The sequence below is a fragment of the Tamandua tetradactyla genome, chromosome 13 (assembly GCF_023851605.1).
Source record: "Tamandua tetradactyla isolate mTamTet1 chromosome 13, mTamTet1.pri, whole genome shotgun sequence".
NCBI lineage: Eukaryota > Metazoa > Chordata > Mammalia > Pilosa > Myrmecophagidae > Tamandua > Tamandua tetradactyla.
The window spans coordinates 6,150,578-6,170,700 of record NC_135339.1 but is presented as its reverse complement, the minus strand read 5'-3'; the positions used below and the strand labels follow the sequence as shown (position 1 = coordinate 6,170,700).

The window sequence follows — 20,123 nt, the reverse complement described above, 5'->3', positions numbered from 1 at the left end:
AAAAAATTCTACAACAGAAATCTAATGAGTACAGTTTTGTTTTTTGTTTTTAAATATATTCAGGCACCAAGCTGGGTATTTAATATAGTTTGCATTTCTGTAGAGCAATAGGTTTTCTATTTCAGACAGCTAAGAATCCCTTACAGATTAGTCTAATTTGCTAAATTGAGATCCTCTGTGCTTTCCTTTTCTTCTCTGCCTTTTTATGGCCTATCTGGGTGGACTTAATTGGCACACAGGAGCAGATGAAATGCCCTCAGTTAGGAGCCCAGGCCTCTCAGAGTAGATTAAGACGGATGCACCCGAGCTGAGGAATGAAAGGTGTGAACCAAGCAGGAAGCAGAATTAGTCTTCATTTGTGTCTCTGCTTTGTCATTTAAAAGAAGCCAATGTGCTCTAAGAAAACATCCTTAAGGGGGTAACTTCTCTCTTTAAACTATAGATTCTCAGAAGGAAAAAAAAATACAAACACAGTTCTTTTTCTTAAGAAAGAAATTAACTCTGAAACTGATAAGAACAATCTTCGAATCATTAAACTTGGATAAAAACTAAGCTTAAACTTTTACCAAGTTCAGCTTTTCAGCAATCAAGTTATTAAAAAAAAAAAAAAAGACAAGCACATCAAGCTCTATGCTGTAATTTGGCCCAAAGGCCCTGAATCCCTGAATCCTCACCTAGGGTAAACAAGGCTCCAAAGAGGATGGACAAAGGGACAACCCCAGTGCAAATGGACAGGAGCCAACTCTAGGCAGAGAGAAGTGGTTCTCTGGCATTGCTGCAGGACAGGAAGGGGACCCCAAAACCCTGGAGTTGGACCCCATCAAGTGCTGGGGAAACCTGTCCCTGAGGCCAGCTGCATCTTGAGTCCACCACAGTGGACCTAGCCGCCAGGCCTCATTCTCACTGACCCCAACCACCTTCGGGCCCCTTCCTTTCGCAAGGCTCCTTCGTTCCCTGGCTAAGAGATCCTGGGCAAATGACTTAATCTTTCGGGACTGAGGTCCCTATCTCCTAGGAAGCTGTGAGGATTAAATCAATAAATCCACATAAAATGTGGCGCCATCACATAGAAGCTCCCAATATTGGCTCTCAGGTCCGTGTTACACAACTCCACTCTCGGCGCCCTCACTGGGCCCATCAAGCCCCCTCCAAGTCCCGGGCTGGCCAGGCTCTCCTCAACGTCTCTCTACCTGGCAGGACACCTCTCAGCACCTGGAAAACTGAACAGTCTCCCCCTTCTTAGGACGAGGCATGGCAACGACCAACCCTTCCAGGCAAGAGGCACTTCCCCCCCCTGCCTCAGAAGACTCCGTGCTCAAGCGGGACGATGTCAAAGAATACTATAGTCCCAGACAATTGAGCCTCACAGACCATTAGAAACATGTAAGCTTTGCGCAATGGATTCTGTTATCAGTGCTTTTTAACTGAAAGTTATTTGTGCAAAATAAAGTTTAAAAAACTTAGGCAGAAGAAAAGAAAAACTATTAGATCAAAATATAGTAAAAAAATTTGAAAAAAAGTTTAAAAAATGAATGTCAGCCACAGCTGGCATCATGATCACAGATTTCGGATAGACCAGACCATGCAGCCCACACCCTTTCAGGGTTTCTGGGCTCCCCCAGCCTAGCTTCCTCTTGAAGTGTTCACCCAATGCCCAGATCCCTGGCTTAGCAGGTGCAGGGTTGAGTTTCTAGTCTCTGGAGGTGGAGAAGCCATACGCTGGTTTTTGGTACCACCTCGTGGTCACACCTAGATATTGCACCCTCCACCCAACTGCTCCACAAATTGTGAAATTTACACAACCCTGTTCTGGCTTCAAGTGCTAGCTCCACCTCTTAACGATGGGGCAAGGTGACTAATATTCTGAACCTCGCATGAATGAGATCGTGCCTCACACAGAGAAGGTTGCTGTGGGGATTTAATGGGAATTTGAAGAGCCATGACAAAGCGTCTGTGTACTCTAACCGTATCAGTGTAAAGATGCGCACACAGGAGCAGAGACTGGAATGAAATGTAGAAAAATAAAAACACTAAAAGCAGAAGTGTAGGTAGTTTTTTTCATCTTAATACTGCTATCATTCTTTCACAATTAAAAAAAAAAGGGAAAACGAGAAGTGCTAAAAGGCAGAGAGGCCTGGGGGGGCGAGGGTGGGTGCAGGTGGAAAGTCTTCAAACAGCCGGGGATAGGGACTCCGGTGGTGTCAGGCCACGGTCTCACCGGCTGAGCCCATGTGCCAGGTCATCCGAGGAGACAAAGGCGCCAGCTCCCAGGGTCTTTCTGAGCTCTCCACTGCGAGTTATAGATTGAGTGGGTGGGAGGCAGATGTACCTCAGCAGTTGATACTAACTAGATTTGGGGCTAGAGTAGAGAAAAAAGCATTGAAATTCTCAGTCCCCACCATCCTTACCCAGCAGTTCTTTACAAACGCCTCACAGATTTCCTGAACGAAACAGGTTACAGACATTCATCCTAACCCTGGGCTTCTACCTCCCCCAGAATCACGGCGCCTGGCTCCTCCCAGCCCCAACCTGCCTAGGCCTTTCTGGCTGAGCCCAAGGCAGACGCTCTGTGATGCTCCCAGGTGATTCTGATGCAGGCACCAGCAGGCCTGGACTGAGCGATCTGCAGCCTTCGGGTGAGAGACTAACCCCACCCCTCTCCTAAATAAACCCACCTGAGCAGGGCACAGAAACGAGGACTTCAGAGACACTGATAAGCAACCAATCTGCTAAAGCTATAGCCTTAGAAAGGAAGAGAGTACATAAAATTGAGTTACTAAAACAGAGTAGTTCCAAAACTTGACGGTTTATAAATCACCTAAGAGCTTCTTAAAACTCCTTACTGGTAGCCCCATGCTAGTTGTATCAGGTCAGTCTCTCTGTGATGCACTTGGGGGTGGGGGCTGGGAGGCCGACTGCAGGCCTCCCAGGTGATTCTGGAGAACCCATCTGCAGGATAGGAACCTCTGCTTCAGTCTAAGCTCTTCGCCAAGGAAATACAGACTGCTGAAATGAGCCTCTTAATAATAGCTGGAAAATAGAAATAAGGACTTCAGGATGTGAATTTAAGTCAAATTATAAATGCTGAACCTAGTTCTGCCCATGCAGAGAGACAAACACTTCTCTGGGAGGGAATATAGCCTGAGCTATGCCACCATAGTCAGACCCAAGCTGCTGGGCAGAGGCAAGGGCTGGTGAAAATATTTATTTACTATCTCAAGTTGGCAGAGAGTTGGCATAAATACTCATGATGACCATCACTGATGGGTTATGCACTCTTTCCCTTGGAGCCCAATCAGGGCCTAGTCTTCCTCTCCACAGAGCAGATGAGAGCACTATAGCCAAGAGGTAGGAGCTGGGCAGAGCTACAAGGTCCACTGCCCTCCCTATCCCAACGCTCACGGGTCAGCACCCGTGCCCAAGGGACCAGGCCCTGCACTGGGATGGCATTTTCTCCATGAAACTTTTCCCAGTTATGTCAGTATGGATTCATTATTCCCTCCACACTTGGTTTAGGTCCTGTTTGTATCCACATTCCGTAACGAACTACAAACTTCTTGCCAGAAGCCCGAGAAGGCAACTAACTCTCCAATGAGATGTGCATTTATGCAGTGAAAGCAGGTAAGACACCACAGGAGATGACCTTTTTCAACCAGAAATGAATCAAGTTAATGATACTGAGGGAGCAAGGCTCCAGCAAGTGTGACCAATCTTTCTCAGCTTGAGGAAGGAGGAGAGGGATGTTTGAAATATATGGTCTTCAGTCCATCCAAGCTATGTTGGTTGTACAGCCTGGTCAAGACAGGCAAACAGGTAAGGGCTCACAGGGGACACGAAGCACGCAAACACCGCGCAGGTATTATCTCCCAGGAGCTTTTCTTTCTTTGGCTCCTGAAGTTCCCGGGCCCTCGCTTTTTAGAAAGCAGCTTTCTAAGAAAGCACTAAACCTTTCACAACAGAAAGCTGTATCTGAATAGAAACTTTGGTAGCACAAAATTGAAATGAAAACATAACTTATGTTTCTTAAGACCTACAGATCGTCAACATGAATGAGAACTGATAAAATCTTTACCTCTAAGAATTCTTCAAGGATCCTGGTATGCTGATAGAGGTTAGAAAATCAGGGGAACACTACAGAGGATATGCCTCTAGGAGCCATTTAGTACACAGAAGGAAGAAGGAGGTAGGATAAAAATGTGGAGAAGGTAAAATACAAAGGAAATCAGAAAAATGATGGGGACCTCAAAGACTGAGATGAGGTTTTGGCCTAAATCAGAGAAAGTAGGATCATATGTCATTATCTGGCTCCAGATAACGTTAAGCTGTACAAGGGCTTGATAGGAAATTCCTGTTGAATGTCAATTAAAATTGGGGTACAAAGTTAGTATTAACCCGGAGCTAACGAAAGGCCTATTACTCCAAAGCTGAGAGAACAAACGGAACAAGATATCTAGGAGTCACCCACTTTCAACCCCGATTTAAAGGACCATTACGATTAAGAGGGCTCAAAACAATACCTATTTGTTAAGTTTAGTACATGGTACCCAGTCTGGGTATATGTTCCCATATTCTAATTGCTAAGAAAATTTTGTTTTCTATAATGTAGACTGTATGGATTTATTCTGATTATCTATCATCAAACCACTGCTATGATAAGTAATTCTGAAAGTCTTTTTGTCTGCCCAAGGGCATAACTTTACAATCTGAACCCATCTCTGAGATAAAAAAGTAGTAACAAAATATAGGGCAGGCAAGGTGGCTCAGTGGTAGAGTTCTTGCCTGTCATGCTGGAGACCAGAGTTCGATTTTTTTTACATGGTGACTGCCCATGTTAAAATATATATATATATATATATTATATATAGAGAGAGAACTGTGTCTGGTGGTAGTTCTAAAATGGGATTAATATGCTTCTCAATCCTGAACATTTTCTTTTCTTTTCTTTTAGCATCCCCTGGTCCAAAAAGTGCCCAAGGAAATTTACTGCAAACATTTCAGTGTGGATATCTGTAGTTTAAGAGCTTTAATAACTGTAGCTATAAAATTTTAAGAGCTATAGTATTTTGTTGGCAATTAGAGTTATTGATATTATGAAATTCATTTGAGAGTCTACTCTAACTTCAGCAAAAAGGAAAACTGGCTTATGATTTGGCTTTGGAAATATGTTGTTTTACAGTCTTAACATCATTAAGAAAAATTTACTGCCAGGAATTTAATCTAAATCCATATTTATGATCCAACCAAAATAAACTGTTCTTGATCAAAATACTGATATATTTACTATTGACCCAATTCAATGGGAAGAATATATTGTTATAATTATAATCAGTACTTTGAGATTAACACTTTAATTCCCTATAGTATTTAAGAAAAAGATACTGTTCACTATTCAAGATGATCTGAATATTATTTCTCCAACAACGTTACAGATATTAACTGTACAAAATACGTTTAAAGTTGCAATGAAAAATGACAAGGGTAAGTCACACCTCTACTATGTATTACTACTAGAATATGAGTAGACTACCTCTAAAGAACTGAACTTAGGTCACAGGACACTATAAGAAATAGATTAGGTCCAAAAATTACTCTTTGAAAAAACTGCACTGCATCTACTTTAAAATGATACAGAACAAGTATGGCAGATGGCACACAGGTCATCAGCCTTTCTAAATAACAGAATCAAAAAATATCAGGTCAATGGTAAAGGTAAAAACAGAGGCTTTTAATACACAATATAGGGGACTTAGAGATACACAGAAGCCAGAGATGGGTGAATGGTTAGATTATGAGGTTTGAACTCAAATGTAAGGGAATAGATAGAAGTGAAGATGGTTTTCTAGTGGGTCTATTAGTAATGTTACCATACTGAAGGTGAACAAGATTGAAAGGGGTTGTATAGACCAACACTAGAAATATAAATAAGTTCTTGAAAGAACTACTTCACAGGTATGATTCGTGTACAGAGTGTAAGTATGGGGCACAGGGGGGAACTGCTATTGCATGCTATGGACCATGATTAAAAGGAAAACACCAGCACTACCACAGTAACAGCAGAAGTAAATAATAGGGGGAGGGGCAAAAGTTAAGGGGAGGTTTAGATTTCCCATTTGGTGAGGGTGTGTTTATTGGTTATCTTTCTCTTGTGAATAATGAAATTATCTAAAATTGAGAGTATTGATGGACTGTGGACTTCGGGTCCTCTACATGATGCCTAATGAATGCAGTGGATGAAGGATGCACTGACTTAGAAGTAGATTGGCAAACAATGGGGATACATATGATCAAATATAGTGCTGCTACAAAAAGGAATTCATGAGGCATGCAATGAAATGAAGGAACCTGTGGGACATTTGGTGAGGCAAAATAAGCCAGAAACGAAAGAACAATTACTGTAAGGTCTCCTTTAGAAAATGTATATAAGAAAACAGGGGCCTACATGGCAAGCTCTTGTGGTAATCACATTTTGTCTGGAGCGTTAATTATTATTTTTGGATTTTGAGAGTTATGTATCTATAACCTAGCATTTAGAGATAAGAACGAATCCTATCAGGTTGGGAGTACAGTAATTCAGAACACTGCGGTAAGGAAGACTGCTATATTTTAGAATCATACCTACTCTTTGAGCAGACAAAAGAAGATTGTTTTGTCCGGAACCTAAATTTTCTGTAGCACATACTTAACTTCTGGATAGCTCATTTGAACAATTAAAATACAGGGAGCCCAGAATAAAAATGAGGGCCTTTAATGCTGTATAGTTTAATGTAATGCCTGGATATGTCCTAGAATATATTAAACAGATAATCAAAAAGTACTGGCAAAGTCCCTTGAGGGATGGGAGAAAAAATAAAGAACTATTAAACTTTACCATCAGGGAATCCTTTTATACTGTGTCAAACATTAGGGACACCCAAATCAACAGACAAAGCCCTTGATCTTGAGGTGTACTTATGTGAAGATAACATAGGTAGCAGAGAGGCTTAGCCTACCTATAGGCATGCCTTAGAGTTACTTCAGGAGGACCTCTTTTGTTGCTCAGATGTGGCATCACTCTCTCTATGCCCAACTCTGCAAGTGAAATCATTGCCCTCCCCACTACGTGGGACATGACATCCAGGGGTGAAAGTCTCCCTGGCAGATGGGAGAAGACTCCCAGGGATGAATCCAGCCCTGGCACCATGGGATCAACAATTCCATTCTGACCAAAAGGGGGGAAAAGTGTAACTAATAAAGTATCAGTGACTGAGAGAGTTCAAATAGAATCGAGAGGCTACTCTGGAGGCTGCTCTTACGCAAGCTTCAGTTAGACATTGCTGCCAATCATAACTTGCCAACCCCCAATCAAAACCATTCCAGCTAATCCTAAAGAACATCTAGAGCAATATATAAGATTACACAAAGGTTCCATGCACCAGGGTAACTTTCCAGAAACCTATAAATTCCAGATGGGTCCCTGGACCAGGTAAGTCCTGAAATGCAGAGGGGCCAGCCTCTCCAGAACATCAAATAGTTCCATCCCCCATCCCATATTATCGACAGCCCCTTCCAATGTGAAAAAGTTAGGATGGGCATAGCCCAAATACCCCTAAAGAGTGGGATAGAAAGATCAAAGGTGGTGGTGGAGTTATACAGAGAAGGTAGGGTTTAACAAACAGGTATGACTGCTGAATCATTATATTGACATTTCTTTTAGTCTGAAGTCTGTTCTACAACTAATTGGTGTGCTGTGCTATGAAATTTATTGCCTTTTTGCATACGTACTTTTCACACACACACACAAAAAAGTCGATTGTGATAAATAAAATTTATTCCTTCTAGTCTCCTATATTCTGGAGCAGCTAGAAGGAAAAATCTGAGAGGATAGTATGGTAGCCCAAGACAAACTCTGGAATTTGTTCTTTAACAACTTTTTTTTGAAGAGTTCTTTGAAAACTATTGTTTTTTCTTTCTTTACTTTGTATATATGTAATATTATTCAATAAAAAAAGTTAAAAAAAAAATCAGGTCTGTCCTCACTCTCAAAGGCCAGTGGAAAGCTACAAAAAATACAACAGCCTAAGTCTTCCCAAAATGAGAAATGCAAAAAAACAAAAACAAAGATGCTCAGGATTAAGACTCAATCTGGGTGCAAATGTTTAAAAGAAACCTGCAGAAGAAAGAATAAGGTTTGGAGACATGCTGCAACATGGAGAAACCTTGAAAAGATTATACCCCTGAAATAAGCAAGACACATAAAGACAAATATCATATGCGGTCACTTAGAAGGGATGTTTATAAAGTTTGCAGAGACAGAAGGATTAGTGGTTATCAGAGGATGGAGGATTGAAAAGTGTATGCTGGAAACAAAAACAAAACAAAACAGTAATCTGTTCATAAAGATAAACAGATTCCTTTTCTACTTGGAATTTCTCAGAGCTCTTAGGAAGCTAATGTGTGTGGCAGGGTAGCATTCAGTGGGACACAGCAGAGGGACCTGCTGATTGTTTTTCTTGGCTCACAAGAAAACGTGAGGTAACACTCAACACTAATTTCAGGTACATACGTGTTCCCCTTCTCTTTCATCTTACTTGCATCATGTACTGACAAAGTCACTGAAATAAAAGCAAAAGTCTGTCTCCAGCATAAAAACGACAGGAAAAAGGAAGCACGCATTTCTGGCAGGACTGTGACTTTTAATTCTGGAGATGACTATTTTCTCGAGACAAGGAAGAAGGCATTTAATTTCTTATTCTTTCATATACCAAAGCTTGTATTTCAGTTTTTTGTTTGTTTATTTTTAAAGAAAAGTCCTTGTAAACTATAAACATTTTCCTGCTTCAAAAAAAAGCAAAACTCCAGAAGTCAATACAACGTAAGTCCTACCTTTCTCCTTTTCCTAAACTCACGATCAGTCTTCCATCCACCTTCTGCTCCAGTCCTTTCCCCTTCATCTTTCCTTCCTAGATTTGTCCCTAAATCTAAAGGAAGACCTACAAGTGCAAGCATTTTGGGTCAGCTTCTTTGAGGACTTAGGTTCTCAGCTGGTTCTTACTGGCTAAGACTGCAGGAAGTCTAAACTCTGGATAAACAGGGGGCTAGGATATTAAGCAGTATCAAGACATCTTATTAATTAATAACCCTCCCGGCCTTAGATAAATCGAGGAGTGTCATCTATATACACCCTCCGCGGACTGACCTTAGCCGCTGCTTGTAATAATCTTCATCTCCGTCATCTCGGCATCTTACTATTTTCCGACGTGCACTTCCTTCTGTGGCCTCTGCTTCTTCTCCAGAGCTTGGAAAAAAGCCATCGTTAATGTCCTGTGCTGGAACTTTCTTCTGGCGTCTCCCACCTCTGAGCAAAGGCCTCAGTTCATAATCGGTACTGTCTTCGCACAGATCTGCCTCAGCCACCTCTTCCTTCTCCTCCTCTGAGGGTAAGTACTCGGACCCTTCACTTTCAGAGTCGCCCTCTCCCCTCCCCGGCCTCACCTCTGCCTCCAGAGGCACCTTTCCTTTGGGCAACCCCACTTTCCCCTGAAACTGCAGCGCCCTCTTCTGGAGCTTCCTGATGTGCTTTTTCAAGCGCTTATCTGTTTTCGAGAGGCTGTTGCTGCCCTTGATTTGCTTGTTTTCCTTTTGTGTTGGGTTTAACTTCGAAGCGGCCAAGGCTGGAGCTTTTCTAGTCCCTCTTTTATAACAAGCTTGCTTCTTCCTTTCAAAAGACAGCTTTGCCTGATCTGCTAAGTACTTTTCAAAGCCTGACGCCTCGTCAAGCATCAGTTTTCTGGGCTTTCTCTCCTGCTTCTGAGGGATCTGGGTACCGAAAGGCGTCATCTGGCCAGTGCGGATGAGCTCTTCCCACATGGCCTCCTGAGCAGGCATGAGAGCGCTGCCCAGGCAGGAGGGCCCCGGTTCTGAAAGAGCAACAACAGTGCATTGAAATAGCTCAGGGTGCCACAGGCAACAACAGAAAGAGTCACTCATGCAATAAATGCTGAACACCTTCTAAGAACTCATGTGAAAAGACACCGTGGCAATACTAATGCACAGTGTATATGAAGGATAAAGTATAAATCACAGCACTGATCGTGCTACATTGAATATATTCTTGTTCAAAAGATGACTTTTCTCCAAAGAATCACATAATAGATACACTCCCCTGGGCATCCAAAGACAGTACTATCCTTATTATAAACAGTTTCAATAGATACATTGAGCATATTTTTCCTTATCAGTTGCGAAGTAGTCCATGAGGAAACAATCTCCCAAGTTTCCTTGTCACTGCTAATATAGGTACTCAGATAGACTTAGATTCAGGAGACAATATGGGAACCCTACATTTTAGGCATCATTTTTCTGTATACAAACAATTTCTCTGATTGAAAAGAAATTAAGAGCAATAAAACTGAAAACAGACATCTAAAGGACCAGCATGCACCTAAATAGAAAAAACATAAACGTTAGCTCTGTACTGCCCAATATAGTAGTCACATTTAATTTAAATGAAGTTAAATTAAAAATCCGGTTCCTCGGTTGCACTAGACACATCTAACATGGCTAAAGGCCCACGCCTTGGACAACAGATGGAGAACACCTCCATCACTGCGGGTCTGTCAGCCCTGTGACAGCTACACGAAGGTACAGCTGGATGACAAGAGCTGAACTAAAATTGGACGTGGAGACATAGGAGGTATAAAGTAATCCAGAAATCATTCCTCTTTCATTAGGTGAGATTAATCTCCAGCACAGTTACTTTGCCACAGAGCCCAAATCCCAAAAGACCTAAAGGCTGAGCAGGAATGAATCCATATTCTAAAATTTGGCCACTACCGCCACATTCTGCTTTTCATTAAACTGTCCTGTCCTGAAATAAAATATATAACAGGAAAGTACACATTTCATATGTGTAGGGCTCAAGGAATTTTTAGAGAAAACCTACCTATCCATCCACCAACACTCAGTTCAAGAAACAGAAATTACCGGCACCCCCTTGCACCCCTTGCAGGTACTACCTCATTTCAAGAGTACGACACAGGAGGTAAGTTTTGCCTGGTTTTGAACTTCATATGATTGGAAATGTTGTCACTCCTCCATACTGGGCTTCGTTCCCTCAACACTGTGCTTGCAGCTTCACACTTGTTGAGTACAGCTATGGTTGGCTGTGGTTAGTTCACTGGTCCTCTCTGCTGTGAGGGTTCTAGTACATGAATATGCCTCAATTTTGCCAATCCCCTGGTAATGGGCATTTGACAGTTTGCAAGTTTTGGCTGTTGGGAACAGCATTGCTATGGATGTTCTGGTGCATGTCTTGTGGTGATTATACGCGCAGTCTTTGGGAGATAGTGCTGATTTGTCTTCCAAAAGGGCCATGCCCATGTTCCACTCAGGGCTTGCAAGTTTCAGCCACTGCATCTGAGCTATCCCGGTGGTGAGGAGGGCCCCATGTTGTGGCTTTATTTGATGTTTCTCTGATGACTCATGAATCTGAGGATCTTTTCATATGTTTACTGATCTTCTGGAATGCCTCTTTTGTGAGAGGAAACAGTCAAGTCTTTCTTCCCACTTCTCTTAGGCTGTCTGCTGTTTTGTTATTCTGTTTAAACCGATTTCTAGTTCTTTATACATCTGACATAAGTCCTTTGACTAATATGTGAATTGCAAATATCTTTTCCCACTCTACAGATTGCCTTCCACTCTCTTAATGCTACCTTTTGATGACCAAAAGTTCTTAATTTTAACACGCTACATTTAACAAATCTTTCTTTACAGTGAGCATTCTGTGTCCTGCTAATAAGACTTTGCCAATCCTAGGGTCATTGCAATGTTTTCCTCTGTTGTGTCTAAAAACTCGATTGCTTCACCATCTATACTGAGATGGACTTCCATTTGGAATTTTTTGTACATGGTTTGAGAGGACAAAACTCATTTTATTTTCATATGGATTAACCTAGAACATTCATTGAGAAGACTGCTCTTCCCCACTGTGCCACACTGACAGCACTGTCACAGGATTCAGTGAAAACATATGGGTGTTCTGCCTGCTGGACTCTTTAATCTGTCCTAATGGTTTCTTTCTCTATCCTGTGGCCAATACCACACTGCCTCAACTCTCATAGTGTTATAAGAGATTCCAATATTTTGTTCTTCTAAATTGCCTTGACTAGCCTTGGCCTGCTGCATTTCCGTATAAATTTAAGAATCAGTGTATTAAATGCCCTCCCCTACCCCCACCTCCAAAAAAACCTCACTTTTATTGGGATTTCTTTGATATTATGAATCAATAGGAAAATCTGTACAGTATTAATCCATGATCACAGTTCATCTCTCCATCTATTTAGTGCTTCTTTAACTTCTCAAAGACATTTTGTAGTTTATAATGTAGACGATATGCCAGGAAACTACATTTTTTCCTAAGATTTATTTCTAGGTATTTATCTTTGATTATAATAAGCATCTTTATTAAATTCTATTTTTTCTTTTTGCTAGTATATAGACATGGAACCAATTTCTACATATGGACCTTGTATTCAATGACACTGGAAACTTCATGTATTAATTCCAAGGTTGCCTATTGATTCTTTTGGCTTTAAACAATCATGTGGTCTGTGAACGACAACAATTTTAATTCTTTCTTTTCAGTCCTTATGCTTTTCATTTCTTTTTCTTTTTACTACACCATTTAAAGACAGCCAGTACACAAGCCCCCTGTGTCTCATCCAGACCATAAATGTTTAAAAAATAATCCTCATCCCACTTAATGCCAGGAAAGGATTATTTGTCAGGCAATCCTCATAGCAACCTTATGAAATGAGTCACCACATGGAGGAGGGAAAGAAGACTTCAGGGAAGCACTTGAGCAGCGAAATGAAGACCCACTACACTTATTCCTGTTTCGTGGCCCAGAAAAGACTTGGATTAAGGGATGGAGCCAAGGTCCATCCTAGGAAATGCAGCACCAGGTACACCAAAGCTGGGCTCTACTGCCCCCCAGACAGGGCACAGGACACCAAGGGCAGAGCAGTGAGGGCGGGAAGAGAGGCCAAGAGTCTGCGCTGGGCACTGGTGCCCAGATGGAGAGATATGTCTGGGACAGGAGCTGAGACCAAGGTCAAGGGAAGAGGTCTAAAGATCTGTAAGGCACTAGAATACTGGTGGCTGCAGAAGCACTGGGGTATAGGAGGTTATTCAGGAAGAGGAAGTAGAACAAGGAGAAAGCTCAGCAAGAAATCCTGAAAAACATCAACATTTAAGAAGAGGCTACAACAGTTGAACAAAAATACCTGAACCAAATCAGAGGACCAAAAGGAAAATTAGGCAGAGAAGGCACAGACATATCCGATGCTAAAGTCAAGCGGACTTTGGAGCTGGGGACCATGGTGGGGTGAATCAGACCCATATTCTTAATCTTAATCCACGTCCTAAAAACAGGACCTCTTGAAGATGTTACCCAGAAGTCGCAGGAGTGAAAAAGGAAAGGATGCTGCCACATGACCAGAGGCAGAGAAAAGCCAAGGAGCCCTAAGGACCAGAACACCACAGAAGAGACACTATGTGCAGGCATCGTTTTGCTGATGCCTCATTCAGGATAAATTCTAGCCTCAAAGCCATTAGCCAACAAATTTCTGTTGTTTAAGCCAAAAAACCTGTTGGTGGTATCTGTGACAGCAGCTCAGGCAAACTAAGACAGGTAATTATTAACCCCATGCAAAGTTTTACTAACATGGCTACAGGAGGTAGAAAATGGCAGCAGGTTTAATATGAGTAGACAAGGACAAATGAGAAATAAGGTATCACAGCAGCAGCGAGCACTGGTCTCGGATCTGATGAACTCTGAGAGAATAACTTTAAAAGCATGTTTCTAGTATTTTTTCTTAGACCTCAATTAACTCTTCATAATTCTTTCATTGAATAAACTTTTAAAGCTATAGAAAATACATGCTTGAGAACTTAAATGCTAAGGAGTCTTAATCTTAATTTCAGTAAATGACTTGGCAGCTACCAAAAACCTATACATGCACACACACACACACAATGACTGCAAAGATACTTGTTTCAGAGCCTATGCATTTTCCCAAAAGGTTTTGCAAAATGACGCCCATTCATGCTTTAGATATCTGGGCAAAGATCTATCCACGACACACAAGAACACAGCCCCAGGACAAACTTGAATAAAGATGTCTTTTCTCAAACAACAGATTTGAGGCTTGGGAAGCCTGCCAACTTCGTCCCATGAAGATATATGACAGCAAGTCTATGAAAGGCAATTGATGATGCTGAGCTTACAAAATGGAATCCAATCAAGACGTTAGTGGTCTTTATCAAATAACTGTACAGAATTTCAAGATTTTGAATTTATTAAGCACAATAATAAATGTACACCAGCAGCCTCCAGTGAACTGAGTTAAAAGTCTACTTTCAATTTCTGAACATCCCATGTGGCTTGATTTGGTTCTGCAGGTGTGGAGAATGAAATTTTCCTAAATCTATTTGATGGTAAGGCAAAGAAATGTATTGTTCTCAAAACTCCAGCAAAGCCTGAACCCACACCCCGCACCAACCACAAGCATCAGTTCAGCAGCACAGAGACTGTCCTTGGTATCCTCACCTGCATCCTCCTCCAGACTGGCATGTTCTAGTTCAAGCGTTACCTCTCCCCCGCCAAGGATGGCCTGAAGACGCTTTTGTTTGGCTGTGATCTTCTTTAGCTGTTGTTCCTTAAGTGGTAAATATCAAATACAAAAACAACAATGAAGTTATTTACTTTTAAATACAGAAGACAGCATTACAAAATTTAAAAACTTGCATCAAGGGGAAACTAAAGCAGAAATTCCATATACTTTAATTACTATACAGAACCTCACTGAGCAACTCCCAGTAGTGGCAACCAGGCCTCAACACATTCCCAGCAGGCAGGAACCACTGTCCCCACCGGGGAGGCTTCCTGCAGGAAGAGGCCCACAGCTCAAGTACAAATGCGCTGACACCCACTCTCCACTGATTGGGGAGGTGAAAGCAGTCTGCTTGGTCTTCTCCCATTAACACAGGGGATAAATCAGTAGACGTTGCTGGGTTTCCAACCTTAGCAGTCAATGGGCTCTGAGGACAGAGGGCTGAAGGGATAAGACACATATCAACACAAATGTTTGATCAGTCTAAAAAGTCAGTTATGTCAGTCCCCTTTGATAACCTACTACATTTACGGTTTCCATTTATGGCAGTCTACCCAATCACAAATTAAATCAAACACATTTTTCATATATTCCTTCACCCTGTCTGTCCCAGGCCCCACTTTATCCCTCGTCCTCTATACCACCAGAATTCAGTCTACAGCCATTCCCAGAGCCTCCCCATTAGCTGGGCCTGTGGCCTTGGTTACTCTTCTCAAGGTCAAGGAGGTTTAAATTCTAAACAGGAGCATGGAGGGCGGGAACCATGAATATGAAATCATGTTGCAATGACTTTTCTCTCAGTCTTTCTCTCTCTCTCAGCAAAATCCCATTAAAAATAGCCTTTTTCCTTGGAATGGTCCTTCTCTAAATATCAATTAGTTGCTAAAGAAAGATAGCAATTTATAACAGAGGAGTTATATAATTAAGACAAGATCAGTACCCACTGAAGTTTGGCCCCTCTTTGCCTATGTCAGCCCACCCGAAGCCCAAGGTCAGAGAAGATCTCTGCATGTCAGTTCACACGCTCCCACATGGGGGCCAACTATCCACTCTCTGATTCCGGGGGATCCCAACTACCCCAAGCCACTGCTGGCTCTGACCCTCCAGCTTCTGTTGCAGAGGTGAGAGGAAGACGGGCTGGTGAAGATAACGGGCTGGTGAGTGGAAAGCAAAAAGAGGGAAACATGGACTAAGTGTATATATACCCACTAAGAAAACATAAAAGACATGAGGACTGTGCTCACTGCCACAGGTCAGTGGCAAGCATGAGGACTCTATTCGTCGTTTTGGAATGCAGGACAGAAACGGCCAGAAAAGTCATTCCATCTACTGCAATGGGTTCTCCTAATGTGGGACATGAATCCTGAAGAATGTTTCAAACCTCTTTAAGACAGGGGCAAAGGTTACTGGCAGGCTACCCCTGAAATCACTTCTCCCACCATAAGTGCAGACGCAGTGTGGCCATGTGGCAACCCTTATACCCAAGGCAGTGACGAAAGGCCAGCTGCTAAGAACAGCCAGCGAAAGGGTGGAAAGGGTATGCACTCATCTAGGCAATAGCTACACAGGAGGAAAGCGAGTTCACACAAGGCAAAGGGATCGGGGACAAGAGGCCAAACAGGAGGCTAAGCCTGCGACAGGAGATGGGTGGAGCAAGGTACATTATGGAAGTGTGTGTGCTGAGGAAGCCAGCTAAGCCCAAAAGGAGCCTATTCTCAAAGATGTGCGCGGGTGTGCATTTAAGAACTCTACAACAGAGCACATCACAGAAAAGCAGCTAAAAAACTATAAACATTCAAAAAGCAAGCCAAAATATACTGTAGTTCTAAATATCTGTTTCACATCTCGTAAGTGCTTTCAGAATACTTTCAAAAATGCAACAGGTAATATGTTTCTTTCAATCACCTTATTATACTTCTGTCGTTTTACAGAATCTAGTTTCCTGTTGATGGCTCTGTTGATGGTAGCTTGAGGGTTAAGTTGTTCGATGATTTTATTGATTTGCCTTAGGGATGTCGTACATGACCTGAAAAATAAAACAAACTGTCTATTTTCCACTCTGGTAACATTTTTATAGAGTAATAAAAAGAGAGAAACACTAAAAACATATTAATTTTACTTCCCATTAACTGTAAGACAAAAGAAAATAAATCAGGATGCATATTCTCATTGGCCACAAATATAACTTGAAGGGTCTTTAGAAGTTTAAGATGACTGCTGGTGTTTTCCTTTTATCTGGCTGATTTAAATCTGCTCATTCTCATTTGTAAGTTGGTTCATTTGTTCAATAACCAGTTTTTAAGTGTCTACTTTGTTTGAGACACTCTGCTAGGAGTGTATAAGAAGCCATCCTATTACACAAAAAATGCATGAATGGGTTTTTCCATTACAGAAGCAACCCAACTAGAAAACTCCTAAACACATTTAAACATGTATTTATATAGATTAGACATCGTGGAAATATATTCCTTTCACATAACTAGTAGATTTATTTAAGGCAGCATTATACTTTGTGGTGCAATAGCACCACAGAATTGTAGCTTCCAACATTTTAAATGCAAATTCAAGCTTCTGAACACATGTGTGATTTGCTGCTCACCTGTATACTTTGGGGATTTCAGCATAAAAGAGGTTACAAAGAAAGGCCCTGGCTGCAAAGCACCAAACGTGAGTGTCTGTCCAGCGTCACTGACCTGTGTGAGACCCTGCAGCACCCTCCCCAGCCAGTCCCCTCTGCAGGAAGTGGGCACATTCCCAAGACCAAACACAAAAGGGCTGGTCACTGCAAGGAGTTGAGGTTCTGAGGCCACCTGGGGGCCAGACCTCAGCGATGCAAGAACACCTACCACTGCGGAGTCCAAAAGAATACCCCAGGGTACTGTGTACAGAAAGCGTGTTCCTGGGTGCCAACAGCCACCCCAACTGGGTAGCCAGCGGTTCCACATTCTTTTCTCCCCACATCCCCACTCCCAAGCTGCCCCACCTGAGACTGCACCCTTCATCCACCTACAGCCCTCACCTCTTCTTCCTCGCCTGCCCAGCACTCCCTATGACACTGCCTAAGGATGGGCGGAGTGGCACTGGTGAGAGAAAAGGGGTATGGGGCGATGACCCCACACACTTACTCAATTCTCTGCTGCCCCCTGTCCTCACCCCCTTCGTAGGTGGTCCTGAATCTCTCCCCTTCCCCCCTAACCTGCTATACTCTAGTCGAGTCTGATCTTCCCCGAAATCACAAATATCCTTCCTTTAGCCTTGACTTGATCTTTCCTTACAGAGTTACAAGTAGGACAGAAGAAAAGAAGAGCAGAGTTCTTTTTTATCGTTTTTCTAGAAATCAAAATCTGAAAATGTGCCAAAGGACTGAACGCTCAGTTGAGGGGCAGGGGGCTAGAGGGAAACCACAGGACACAGCAAGACCTGAGGGGCCAGCATGTGCCTCTGGTATTTCAGGAAGGAAACATGGAAACTTTGCGGGCACATTCCTGGAGTCCTGGAGGACTACTCTGTGCCCAGACTGGGAAGCCCTCCGAGAACCAGACTTTTCTTCAGGACATCACGGACGACACAGACTTCTGTGCAAGATGCTCAGGCCCTAACTGCTGTGGGTTCCTCCAGGAAAGGGCTGGGGCTCAAAAACCACGTGAAGGGGCTGCCTTCACTGACTCTTCATCCCTGAGTAAGAGCAACTATAAATGTCCTCCATCGCCAGAACACTACAGCTCTCTCCCATCCAAACTCCCCCATCAGGTCCTAACACCAGCCCTGGGGGGCGCCGATGGCACACACTCACGTGAGGTCATCCAGCACTGCCCGATACTCCTTCTCAGCCTCAGCCAGCTGGGCCGAGCGCTGCGCCTCGTGGATGGCGTCGTCCACCTGCTGCAGCACGGCCTGCTCCAGCGCATCCTGGTCGTAGACGTCCACACCCAGTCCCCGCAGCTCCAGCGCCTGCGCGCTCGGCTCCACTGCCCGGATCTGCTGCCTGTCGATGCGCAACGAGGCTGGCCCTCTCCTGGCAGCTTCCAGCGCACCCTCCTCCGAGGAAGTGGGGGCCCCAGGATCAAAGGAACAGGACGGGGGGCAATTTTCCGCCTCCGCCACACAATCTTCTTGCTTGATAACCATTTCTTCATTATTACTGACACACTGACTTGGTGTACCGTCTTGTTCCTGGGTTTGATTTGAATGGGGGGTTCCCTCATTTGGCATCCTCTACAGACTACATAAAAGGGAAAAAAAATAGAAAAGGCTTTTGGTGATAGAGAATTGATATTTATACAGTATCTTAAGTATTTTATAATTAAGGCAGTTCTCAAAAGATCAAGTAATTATCCTTCAGTTACATTAATTCAAGTTTCTGAGTTATAAATTATCTTAACAGGGCATGAACTATACATCTTCTTGAGTTTTGGTAATTAAGAAAAATTAATACAAAAACACACACACACAAAGAAATGCAGTATCATCAACAAAGGACATTTGGGCTAAGAAAGGTAGGCACCAAATCTTGGGAGACATCCATGGTGACATCTCCAAAACAGCTGAGGTCATCTGGCTGCTGTTTTGTAAGTCTTCACTGCATGTAGCACAGATGACTGGTAAAAAGTGCTACAATAACCACTTATTTATACATACAGCAATACAAAGAACTTCAGTAAGTATCTGACACTAGAAATGGCAATGGTAAACATCTACTCCAACAAACAGGAACTCAGAACAAAAGATACTACCACTTGACTCAGAACCCAGGAGATGTTAATTAAAATATTCTAAAAAAATCATTCCATTTCATGCCAAAAGATAGGAACAAACCAAGTGTCCTTCAACTGATGAATGGATAAACAAAACTATGGCATAAATTAATATATTTTTAAATATAATAAAATAATTAATATAAATAAAAATGTGGTATATACATATGATGGAAAATTATCTGGCAGTAATAAGGAATGAAGTTCTAAAGCACACAACAACATGGATGAATCTTGAGGATGCTATGTTGAGTGAAATAAGCTAGACATAAAAGGATAAATATTGTATGATATCACTAATATGAACTAGTTATTACACTAATAACTCATGGAAATAAAACCTAGAATATAGGTGGCCAGAGATAGAATGAGGCTAGAGAATGGGCAGCAGTTGCTTAATGTGTGCAGAATTTTTAACAAGGTTGACTTTAAATGTCTAGAAATGGACAGAGGTGATGGTGGCACATAACGGTGAGTTTAATTAACAGCACTGAATTATACGTGTGATGGTGACTGAAAGGGGAAGTTTAGAGTCATGTATGTCACTAGAAGGAAAGCTAGAGGTTAAAACATGTGACTGTATAACACAGCAAACCCTGTGGTAAATGATGACTGTGATTAACAGTACAAATACTAAAGTTTTTTCAAAAACCAGAACAAACGTACGTCATTATTACAAAGAGTTAATAAGATGGTATATGGGAAAAAACACACCTAT

General features: G+C 42.3%; 1 protein-coding gene across 4 annotated transcripts in view; it reads right to left on the bottom strand.

The window, feature by feature from the left end:
• Positions 1-20,123, bottom strand: part of ERCC6 (ERCC excision repair 6, chromatin remodeling factor) — an 81,540-nt gene that overhangs the window by 55,813 nt on the left and 5,604 nt on the right. For all 4 annotated transcript variants that reach the window (XM_077124643.1, XM_077124642.1, XM_077124645.1 and 1 more), the window contains 4 exons: positions 18,445-18,873; positions 16,557-16,677; positions 14,588-14,696; positions 9,176-9,896 (listed from right to left, as the gene is read on the bottom strand). In XM_077124643.1, the coding sequence (XP_076980758.1) occupies positions 9,176-9,896; positions 14,588-14,696; positions 16,557-16,677; positions 18,445-18,863 (1,370 nt within the window). In that variant the 5' untranslated portion in view covers positions 18,864-18,873. The remainder of the gene's footprint in view (positions 1-9,175; positions 9,897-14,587; positions 14,697-16,556; positions 16,678-18,444; positions 18,874-20,123) is intronic.